Source organism: Zonotrichia leucophrys, chromosome 3 (assembly GCF_028769735.1).
Source record: "Zonotrichia leucophrys gambelii isolate GWCS_2022_RI chromosome 3, RI_Zleu_2.0, whole genome shotgun sequence".
Classification (NCBI taxonomy): Eukaryota; Metazoa; Chordata; class Aves; order Passeriformes; family Passerellidae; genus Zonotrichia; species Zonotrichia leucophrys.
The window spans coordinates 24,358,912-24,371,285 of record NC_088172.1 but is presented as its reverse complement, the minus strand read 5'-3'; the positions used below and the strand labels follow the sequence as shown (position 1 = coordinate 24,371,285).

At 40.1% G+C, this 12,374-nt stretch overlaps 1 protein-coding gene across 1 annotated transcript in view; it reads left to right on the top strand.

Annotated features, from left to right (window-relative positions):
- The first annotated feature begins 3,481 nt into the window (after window positions 1-3,481).
- Window positions 3,482-12,374, top strand: part of PXDN (peroxidasin) — an 82,808-nt gene continuing 73,915 nt past the window's right edge. Inside the window, exon 1 of the mRNA XM_064707651.1 lies at window positions 3,482-3,812. Within this exon, the coding sequence (XP_064563721.1) occupies window positions 3,595-3,812 (218 nt within the window). The 5' untranslated portion in view covers window positions 3,482-3,594. The remainder of the gene's footprint in view (window positions 3,813-12,374) is intronic.

Below are 12,374 nucleotides of genomic sequence, written 5' to 3'. Positions count from 1 at the left end.
CAATTGAGAAATGCTTATGAATTTATGAATTTTAATAATTGCTGACATGCCATCCAGCTACTCTATGACATTCACTTGGCATATAGAATAGAAATAAAAGGAAGATTATGTGATTTCAAAACCAGTTTGAGTTTTGTTTCTGCCTTTAAAAAAATCAACAATCATTTGTTTTTAATCTTTAGATCCCTGTGCTGAAAACACTTTAAGTATACATTTCTATGGTGCTCCATTCAAGATTTTGTCAATCTGGTCCTCTTAACTCTCACTATTATTATTGCCCCAAAGGTTCTAATTAATGATCTAGGTCATGATTCAGTGTCTGCTAGAGACAATGCAAAGCATTTTCACTGTCAGGTATCTGAAGAAATGTTGAAATGTCTAGAATGTTTGATTTTATACCCGAAGATAGAATGTTAACATGGAAATATAAACTAAACTGAAGAGGATTTGAGTATATATTTCTTATACTGAATTTTTAGAAAAACAAAATATAAAAGTATTACCTATTTGATCTTTTAGAAAGTTTTTTTAGTACCTCACCAAAGCAAAATCTATGAAATTAAATTACTGGTATGGAATAAAACCAGCAAGTGGCAGTATTTGACAAAATTTGTGAGATGGATAGGAAGCTTTTAAAAGCAAATGGAGATTTACACTATATCTAACTATAAGGTAATAATTTCTGCTAGCATTTGGAAAGAAACATATCTCATTTCCAGCATATTGTTTTTCTTTTTCTTTCTTGCTAGGTCAACTCTTCAAATAGAGAAATTGGAAACAGAAGACAAATTTCCCATGGATATTTATATGCAAGGTCAACAAAAATGACCCTGCACATTTTATAAAAATTCTTCTATAAAAACTGGCTAAGAATAGAAACACATATCAAAACCATTTGGAAGTTTTATTTATCAGAAGTCTTCCCTGCCAGCAATTTAGAATAGCATGCAATGAATATTAAAATCATAAAAATATAGAACTGTTTAGGAAAACATCACCTTTAAGATCACTGAGTCCAACTATAAACATAACACCCCATTGTTCTGGATTCAACAGGGCATAAAAAAAAGTCTAACTTAAATGACTTATGAGGCATCAATACCATATTCACCAAGAGCCTGGAAGTTGCATGGCAACTGAATGGCAAGAATGCTATAGCACATGTTACATCTAAATTGCCTAAGGACCATTAGAGTATCTATGCACTTTTATTCTCACTGTCAGAATTACAGGTGTAATAGCACAGATAATTCTGAGGCATAGCACAATAGTCTATCAAGATCCCAAATGCTAAAACCTTTTCAGAACAATTTTAATTTCCTATAGAAAACATAATTTTAACTATGTACTTTTTTCTGAAAAATAAATCATCATAAAGCACCAAAATTACACAAAGTAAACTGTCATCATATTTTCCTAAATGCTGCAAATATCCCAATTTGGTGCTATCTCTCTATGATTGTGTTTAATTATCTAACCTCAGATGTTCTGCTGCTTTCAGTACAGGCACTGCAGGATGACAGATTTACAGCTGCCAAGATGCTCTAATGGGAGTGGCATTTCTGCAACAAAAACTTAATTGTGCCAACATTTGCACTTTGTGGGTCAAAAGTGTCAGAGGTTTTCCTGGACCAGGAAAACAAAACAAATAAATTTTTCAGTTTAAGACATGCTTATATCCCAACACTGATTACAAATGCAGAAGAGGTGATAACATAGCAGCTGCTTGCTGAATTGACATTGAGGTGATGAACTTTTTAACCTGATTATTCAGTAAATTCTCTTCTACTTCAGACTGGTATCTTCTGCTGTAAAACAGCTGATGGGGATGCATACGGTTTCTGAGCAACTTAGGATGTTGAAATAGAGGATTTAAGCCCAGCCCTGCAAGAGTATTTAGAAATGCACCCAATGTAGAAGTGTAGAATCTTACCATCTTAACCGGTAAAATTCTTCTAGGAGTCTCTGACCACCCTAGAAAATCAGTAATCATACTGATGGCAAGTCAGCAAGCCTTCCTTACCTCCAGACACAGACTGAGCCCACAGGCTCTCAGTTAACCACTGGGGTGGTGAAGGGAGCAGTTCTGTTGCTTTAGAGAAAGAGGCATAGTGACTCATGGAAAACACAGTCAAAGATAATGAATCATCTCAGTGTATTTTAATTATGGGGCCATTTGTGACTTCCAGCATCACAGCAGACTTCCATGGTCTGATTTTCTTGATGAGAGGTATTTGACTTGATGTTAAAAAAGGAAAAAAAATGTGTCCAAAAGTAATTCCCAGACTCATGGGCTAAACACAGGTTTTCACAGTGAGATTCAGAATAACAGAATCACACAGTGGAGGAGGTTGGAAGGTACCACAATGAGTGATGTGGTCCAACCTACCAGCTCAGACAGAGCTGTTCTAGAGCACAAGAAAAGGATTGCATCCAGACAGTTATCTCCAGTGAGGGGAATTCTACAACTTCCCTGAGCAATCCGTTCCATGAATTACTATTGTTAAGTTTTAGGCAAGAATGGCCTTTACATTGTTTCTTGAAGAAAAAGAGATTCAGGCAATGCTGCAGAAGTGCCATGGCTTATTTTTGAGGTGGAACTGGGGGTGCTGACATCCATCATTTATAAGAGAACGTGTTGTTGTTAGACATATTAGGTTAGTTGTGATCACTGTTAGTGTCATCATAGGAATGTTGTGCCAGTGCTCACCTGGGATAGGCAAAGGGTGGATGATAAAGTATTGATCTGCTTAGGACTGACTGATATCACATAAGAATGACAAAGTATTTAGGGCAATGTTAGAAATTTCAAAGCCAATCTAGTTTTTTTTTGGTTTTGTTTTGTTTTCAGGCAAGATTTGTTTTGAGAAAGTGTTAAGATCATGTCAGCTGTGGCTGCAAGCATTATTCCTCTACGTGACATTCTAGTGGGTCTCATACCTCCTTGCCTCTGCACCCACCTACCCAAAACCACCACCAGAAAGTAATTCAGGGCAAATCCAACAGATTGTCCTGGCTCAGCAAAGTCAAAGTCAAAGTCACAGTGAACAGTTCAAGGGTTGTGTATGTGGGTTTTCAAACCAGGGCAGAAATGGAAATTGGCTTGCTGGACTTGGTTCTTCCCAAAAGGGTTTCTCTTTCCCTGATCTGTTTGTCCTCATCTTTTCTCTTTGCTTTCTGTTCTCCTTTCCTCTCCATACCCTTTCTTTCCCCTTCCCCAGTCCCCTCATTTTGCCTTCTCTCCTCTCCTGTCCCGAGGCGCAGGGTGCCGTCCCGCTCGGAGGGACCCCCCCGCTGTCCATTCCGCGCACGGCGGAGCAGCAGCAGCAGCCCGGGGGGCGGGCGGCCCCCGGCCCGGCCGGCTCGGTCCCGGAGCGTGCGGAGGGCGGCGCGGAGCCCCTCGGGCGGCCGCCCCTCCATCGCTGCGCCGGCCGGGGCGGGCCCAGCGCCGTCCCCTCCTCCAGCCCGCGCGGGGCCGGGATCGCCCCGCCGCCGACCCGAGCGGCAGCCGGGAGCGGAGCGGGCGCGACGTGGATCTGCAGGAGCCCCTCTCCTCCTCTTCCTCCTCTTCCTCCTCGCCCTGCGCCCGGCAGCATGGCCCGGTGCGAGGCGGCGGCCGCCCCCGGGCTCTGCCTGCTGCTGCTGCTGCTGCTCCGCAGTGAGGGGCTCCTGGCCCCCGCCGCCGCGCAGCCGCCGCCGCAGCGCGGGAGCGTGTGGTGCCCCAGCCGCTGCCTCTGCTTCCGTACCACGGTGCGCTGCATGCATCTCATGCTGGAGAGCGTCCCCGCCGTGTCCCCCCAGACCACCATCCTGTGAGTGCCCGCGGGGGCTGCCGCGGGGCCCGGGGCAGGGAGGGCGGCAGGAAGGGAGGGAGGAGGGGATGGATACCTGGGGCGAGAGGCGCTGGGCTGGGTGGCGGCGCAGCCTCAGCCCTTTGTCTGCGGTCGGGGGAGGGGGCCGGACCCGCGGCCGTGGCTCTGCCCGAGGGGCCCGGGCGTCGCTGCTCTGCTCCGGGGCTGCGCCCGCCGCCCCCGGCCCCGCTCGGCCCCGCCGTGCCCGGAGCGCCCCTGCCCGGGTCCCGCGGGTCGGAGCGGTGCCCCCGGCTCTGCCGGGCTCTTAGCGGTGGGTGTTCTCGTTAGCGTGCGGGTGCTGTGTCCCAGCATAGTTCGTCCCTAGAAGGATTTCAGTGCTTCCTTAGTATCCTGTTTAAAAGTGTATTCAGGCGGCAGGGGGATCGACAGGGACGTAGGTGACACTTTCTGCTCAATTCTTAGACATGTTGGGAATGTACGAGCAAACCGGGACACAAGCCCTGGGCTTGCTGGAAACGAACCGGGCTCAGATTCCTGCAGGGATTTGCGAACATTAGTTAATACCCAGTTTGTTAGTTCAGGCACAAATGTGTCAGTTCAAGTGCCGTTCCCGTGGTCACTGTTTTGGGTGTGATTGCACTGGTATAAATTTCAGTATTGGCAATGATTGACATTTAATTCACATTGATTTGACTGAAGCAGTTACCTTTCCAGGCATATTTCCCTGCAGTAAAGGCAAAGTTCCAAATGAACATCACACACTATTTTGTTTCGTGGCTTACTAAGAGGAACAGATTTGTTCCACTGACCTGCTTATATGTTACTTGGGCTCGGAAAGCTCTTGGCACCAGCCCTGCCCTTTCCTTACACACACTCAGCCGTGGAAGCTGAGCAGAGCTTGGCCCTGGGAATTTTCTGCGGGGCCTCCTGTCATAAATTAACTTGTGACTTTGTCAGATATTTTCAAAAGGGGTCTATAAAGCCTTGCTGTGTTTCAGCTTCCAACTATTATTTAATGTGAAGAGTACAGTCATTTAGCATTAACTGAGTCCCTCTTTGGCAAGAAGTGCAGGCTTTTGGCAGAATTGGATTAGTCCTGCAGTACTTGTAAACCTTTTAGGGAACAGTACAGGAAGTGGGTGGTTAATGTTTCTTACATTTGAAACAAAGTACATTTACAGAACACCTTTTGCCTTGAGATTACAGGAAACCGTGTAATGCTAGTTTTTGTGAATCATCTTAAATGAAAAAAAAAAGTCTTAGAGTGGAGTCAAGTCTTAATGGCTTGGTTTCGTCTTAAAGGTAGAAGGGTCTGCAACAGCAGAAAATATTAGATTAAACCTCGCCGGGTGGAGCTCCCCTTACGGTGGGTATTTATAATCTTGCAGTGAGTCAGAGGAGAATGTGTGAACAATGCAAGCATTATACTCGTCTAACTCCACTAATATATCAAGTTGTCTAGTATCCCAAATGTGAATTATCATTCTGGTAGAATGCAAGCTACCATGCTGAAGAAGTAATGCAGAAGAAGTTTATGTTTCCAGCTTGACAAAGAATGGTTGTTTTCAAAATATGCCTGCAGATGACCAGCATTCTTCAAAACCTAGTGGTGACCTTACTTGTCATCTAGTGATGGGTATTATCCTTTCTGAACAACTGACTGGGGAACTGTTATAGATGAAATAGGCAGTATTACATCTGTAAATACTCAGTTACTCCTTCTGCAACAGTTCTGCTGAATGGAAATGAGCTGGGTCAGAAGATAGTCAGGCAATATGAGTCTTTGGGACAAAGAACAATGGTACAACTGATTAAATAATCAGTAGTTTGAAGGTACCAATCATACATAAATAGCTTACCTGTTTTAAATGAATTGCTTAGTTTTAGCTGTAGGAGGCACTTTCAGAATAACTATTACATGTCTGAGGTACTCACTGAATTACCACTCATTTTTCTTACTTACCTGCAATGTTGAACTGTAGTTCTACACTGCACTTCACAGAGGTAGCCCATCACCCACAGAGGGCTTTCTACACTCAAGAACAGTTTCATTTTTAAGCATGAAAGTAAGCAGTTATTTAATCTCTGGTTTGACTCTCAATGCTTGACTTTCAAGTGGTGCCTGGATATTAAATGTATTTTCTTTAGTAGTGGTGTTGATAGTTAGATAATTAAAAATAATAAATTAATTTAAATTGATCACCTTCCCCTTTCAAACAAAAATTTAGGAAATCCTGCAAAGTATTTGTTGATGGGTTAAGTCCATTTTTACTGGCATTGATAAATTCCATGTTCTCATCTGTTTTATTCCTTACTTACAACATAGATTGACTGTGCAGAGTAATTTTGTAAAAAAATATCACCCTAAGTTTTTCCTGGTTTATAAGTATTTTGCTGCTTCTGAAAAATGCCCCATTTTGGAAGCTGCATTGACTTTGCTCTACTTCACATATCATTTGTTACATGGATTAAAACAGCATGGGGCCCAGACCAATGGTGCAGCCAAGTGTTTTCTCCCACATATCAAAAATGTCTACTCCCAATCTCAGGCTCTCTTTTGAAAGCTGTTCATAACATTTCTGGTTGCTGACCTTGCCAGTGCTACTTCTGGCTGTACATTTTCTCACTCTTCCCTGCTCCTTCACTTTCTGGCACTTCCCCTTCCCTGCTGCAGGCTCGGAACCATGGTTTAGATTGATTCTGCAGGGTGGGTTCTGCCAGTTTTGAAAGAGCTCAGGGAGCCTCGCGTAAGCATGGGGTTTCATTTTTACCTGGGACAATTTGGGACTTTTTTGGACAAGGGCCAGCATCCCAGTCCTGTGCCAGCTTCTCTTAAAAATGGAGACCCGTGTACAAAATGGTTTGAAAAGCTACTTAATGCTATAAATACAATAATGGAAATTTCATTTCATCTCTGACTAAATACAGAGTGCTTATTTTCACAGAAATAGGTGAAACATATTTATATTAAACCCTTTAAACTGTTGAGGAATGTAAAATTCTGGGTATCTCCTCTTGGTCATCCCCCTCCTATAACGGTATCCTGTCTTACACTTTTTAGAGAATGTCTGTGTTCTAGAGCAATTTCGTGTATGTGTTGTTAGAAATTCTGACAGAAGACTTTTGAATATTGATGCAATATGTTACTATTTGTATCTAAACACAATCCAAATCCAAACCTGTCTACAGGACTAGCTACACATACTCAGACCAATACTGAAATTTGTTCACAGTTTTTCTTGGCAGCACCTCATTGCTCTCTTGTTTCTTGCTAGCTGTACAAACAAAATTGTATTCGCTGCACATGAGTCTAACAGACTGAACAAGAAAAGAAACTAATGTTCTCTTAATAGCAGAAAAGGTAAAAATTGACAAAAATAGTTGTCACAAAAGAAAGTGGACTTCATTTGCGCTGAGAATGACTTGTAAATTATTGAGGAGAAGATTTAATTTTGAAATAAGTCATCCTGTCTTTGCTATGTGATTATTACTTTGTCTGTAATTATTATTACACCTGCATGTCTGCTACAAATAAAACACCTTTTCAACATGAGAGTATAATTTTAAGTGATCAGACTTTAATAGGACTTCTTAAGTTGCAGCCATTCCAACTGAATAGCTTTTGAAGGTAGGCTCTGAATGAAATTGAAGGCAACAGTTCGTGTTGCATGTTACTGCTTTTGTTACATTATTCTAACATATACTCAATATTGGATAGTTTAGGGTGTGTACTTTTTTATTTACTCATTTATCAATGTATTTTAATTTCTGGTTTGTACTGTAGATGTCAAACGGGGGAGTTTTAGTAATTTAATTCTATGGTGATTTTCTGGACAGCTGAGTAAGAAGTACTTACATTTTTTTCATCTCTCCATAAGAGCTTTTGGTGGAATCTAATGTATGTTCATAATGCCAGTGAAAACCATTATTGAGGCTTCCCAAGAGTATCTGTCTTAATACAAATAAAAACCCCACAACACTAAATGACACAAATCACATCTATTTGGAGAATATGTGAATCACTAAAGAGGTAGGGGTAATGGAAATATAATGAAATTTCACATTTCATGGTTGATTTGTGCTAACATTATACCTCTTAGCAGAGATGTTTAGGAAAATGAAATGGGTGATATATATGGAGACTGTGAATGCAGAAGTCTCTGGGCTATCACAGCAGAAATCTGCATGCTGTTAGCAGATCTACTATTTGAAATGATGCATTTTCAGCCTGCAAACAACCATCCCATTTTCATCTGAAAATACAAGATCATTGTGTTCTGTTAGATCTTTGAAACCCTTTTAGAAAAATTCCAGTAGATTAAAATTAAGACAAAATAAAATAAACACAACTCATCAGGGTGAAGGATTGCAATCTCAAATGTGGACTGTGAGTAAACTTGATCACTTTATGGGTAAACATCAGTTTGCATGTAGGAGTTAGTCGTGACATAACACACCAGAAGATTTTGTTCAAGATGCAGGGATTTATACATACTTAATGTTAAAAAAAGAACTACAGATTCTGAAGATTTATTTGAAGGGTTTGAAAATAACTTAATACTGACACAGCTATTGGCACTCCTGTTTGGTCAGCAAACTGCAGTAGGTGTCAGTGATGATTTTCTTTAATGACACAGAACAGGGGAGGATAAGCACAAGATTATTTCAATAAAAATTATCTTACATCCTCTTTCATAGAAATTTTATGAACAAGTAAAGAATTCAGTTTGAGATCAAAACAGCTACATTTAGGTCTCCATGCACCAGAGTTTGCATCTGTATTTGGTTTGTGAATTTCCCTTCTAACAAGTACCAACTCAGCCAGTACAGTTCATAGTGCCTGGAGCAGAGCTCAGCTCACTCAGAGGGGGACACCTTTATTGGAAATGATAATTTCTAACCTCAGACTATTGGGCCTGTGTCATAGCTGCTTGCTCTCACCCTAGGACATCTAAATCAACAGTGGGCACCCCTGGTCAGACAGCTGAATTGATTAGCTACTGTTTGGACAGATTATTAATTTATTTGTGCCTCCTCCAGCCCAAGTGTGTTGACTAGTCTTCTGTTGACAATAAAAGGAGATGAAATGTCTGTATGTAGATGTTGATATTTGTCTAAATCAAAGTTTAAAGTTTTTTTAAGATGAGAATGTTTTCATAGAATTTTCAACAGAAAGAAACTACTTGCAAAAAGTAGGCAAAGGAGTCTTAAGAGATTTTTAAAAATTAGCTTTCAAAGTGCGTAAATTGTTGCTAAAAATGGTTGTTTTCTCTCTATTAAGCCCCATCCTGAGTCCCAACAAATCAAGTGGATACTGCAAAAGATGCCAGTCCTCCCCAGCAAAGCAGCTGTGGAGGGTGTGTAGGAGGTAAAGCCTGCTCAAACCATTCCCAGGCCGTCTGGTTGCACTGCTGATGGAACGAGCCAGGACCAAGGCATGAGTGTGTTCAGGAGACATTTGCAGAGCTTGCAGAATGTGTTTGGCCATTAGCAGGGGGCAGGAGGGCGCAGCACTGATAGTGTTTGACATTTACTGGGAGACAAGAGGCAAAGCTGCTGAGGGCTGCAGCAGAAGGCCCAAACGAGTCTTCGCTTCCAGTCACGGGATTCACTGGTGGGAAGATATTTTTGTCATCTCAAAACTGTGCTAGCCCTCATCAAATCCTTTGCTGAAGAATGGGAAAACATATGGAAAAAAATCATATCCATCATTTGCTGCAAGTAGCTTACTATACCCTTAACACACTGTCATCAGAGCAATACATTGTCATATATTACAGGGACTAAATACAATTTCTTATTTTCATCTTGTTTTACTAAGATGCATTTTTAAGCAGTAAATACTTAACATTTGAATATTAAAATGATAAATATGTGTTTATTTACAGAAAGATACCTTTAATAAGTAAACCATAAGATCTGTTTGACCTGACATCTGTTTTTAGAGGGTGATGGAAAGAACAGCTTATGAACAAGTAGACAGTATAGAGCAGCATATAGTTGTTTATACCTATAATAATTTTCAGATGTGGATTTTTGGGGCTAAAGATACTTCAATATTTTCTGTGGATCTTGATGGATCTCTCCTCCCCAGATTGCTTAACCTCTTTTTTTTCAACTAATTTAGCTGTTAAGTTACATTCTAACTTTGAGTGACAAGGAGTACTACATGGTGGAAATTGCTGTCTTCTGTTTGAAGCCTGAAAGTTGTTAGCTTCACTTAGTGTTCCCCATTTCTTCCATTGGAAGAGACAGTGAGTCTCCCTCTCTGTCAGTGAGCCCTCTCTATCATTCAAATGCAGCCGTGATTTTGTGGTCTTTGATCCTAAGCTTCTCCATTCCTTTCTTTTTAATACTGGAGTCTTCTCAATGAAAGGTTGGTATTAATTTCTCATCATCTGGGGTTGTTTCCCTGCTCTGCTGTGTTTGGAGGTGAGGGATTTGTAACTTTGCCCAGTATTTGCATGGACAAATGTGGTATGAGGTCTCATGGACTAATCAAGGGAGGCTTAAGATCTTGTCTGTAAGTAGTAATGATCTCTTCTAGGCCTGCCATTTTATTTGTAAAGTTTGATTTTCTCCATATACATTATTTCTCCATATACATTATTTTATATTAATACGTGCATTAGGTCTGCATTTTAATAGCCATTCATGGACTGTTGGTAGTTTTTTTTGCTGTTCTTTCTAGGGGGACTTTGTTAAAATAGACGAATATCATAAGCAAAACTTTGTTCTTTCTGTGGTTCATCACTCTTCCATTTAGGAATGAACTGAGCAATGCGCAACTCAGCACAGCTCTCTGTAAAACTCTACTGGTGACCTTTCCCAACTACAAAAATTCTTCATTTACTGCAAACATCTCTTCATATGCTCATCTGGACTTGTGGAGTATTTGCTTTATATCTGTTTCAAAAGATTGTCTTCTGATTCCCAAAGCTTTGGGAGTTTGGACTGTTGTCACAACAAGGTTTTTTGTTTGTTCTACTAAAATGTTTTAGAAATCTATAAGGATTATACAGATCAGTGGATTGCTTGGTGTTGTTGTCTACATCCACTATTCACAATTTTTTAAAAACATTTTTCTGTCTTTCTGATTCTGTTTAACAAAGAGCTTCAGTGTCTCTGCTGTTACTCAATTTTCCCAAACAACATAATTAAAAAATGATGAGTTCAATGAATTTTCAGCATTACTTTGGGGAATTTAGGGGCATGAGGGACAGTGAATAAGAAATTTTTGTGTTGCAGAGACAAACATGGGATTACGTATTGGAAAGAGTAGGAAATGGATGCTTGGGCATGAGTAAATGTATTCTTTCTCTCTTAATTCCCAAAGGCAGCTGGTGGAAAAATAACAGGGAGATGCCTATCCCTGCATCATCTGAAGGGTCTGGATCTGAAACAGGGAGAGGAGTGTCTCACCTAAAATGGTGGTAAACACATGCCTAAGAGAAAAACATGATTAATAAATATTCTAACCTCCTCCATTTTCTGAGTAGCTCCTACTGATTTTTCTCCCAGCTGAGGTCAGTGCTCATTAAGAGATGACATGGGGATGCCATTAGCCTGCAGAAAGCTTTGTCATTTAGGTGTTAAATAAATGTTAGGCCTGTCATATGTGCTTATGGATTGCCTTGCAAGTAAGCTAAGTTTAAATTGAAAGGTTGCAAGTCTAGCAGAAAAGAAAATTAGGAAATGCAGCCAGTGAAGAATAGAGCTTGGTATAAAGATAGAAGGAAACTGCAGAAAGAAACCAACATAATATAATAGAAGAAATCGATATTGCTATTATGATGTGAAAAAATAGCAGACAGCTATTCAGGGAATAATAAAAGAAGAGAAGTAGTGCATTATGCTTAAAATTGCATATTATTTTATTTTTTTTTAAATTGCAAAATAGCCTTTAGAGGAATATTTTACTGTGTATAATGGGTAAAATGAAAATGCTAGATTAATGCTTGAGACTCCAATTCTATTTTGAACAACTAAAAGACCAATTAAATTTTAATCCATCTTGATTCATGTTTTAATATGGTATTTTTTCTATTATTTATTTTTGGATTCAAATTTCTGGGACTTTCAAAGCTGACTGTAGTTTGTTTACAGTATTTTGTGATCAAATATTTTGTAGACTCTAGATCTCATCTTGCAGAACTCACGCATAGCTTTGTATAAATGAGTAATTCCCAGGCTTCTGATTTTTCCTGGACACGGACATTTGCTGAGTCTCTTTCCAGCAAGCCAAAGTGTTTACATCCTTAGAGGATAAGACTTCACTTACAGAAAAGATCCATTTATAAAGGTGACATTTAAAATCTGTATCACACAATCTAAACATTTATAGTTGCTTGTCTTTCTGGTGAAGTCTATGTATAAAAAGAAGTTAGTATTTCAAAAACTTATGTATATATGTGTTTCTGTATATTTATATGTACACATACTGTACATAATGTGTGTGTATACAGATAGATGGATAGATAGATGTAGGGAAACAACTGAGCTAAACTGTCTAATTTTTTTCCATTTGGATTCAATGAAAAAAAAAATCCAAACCAAAACAAA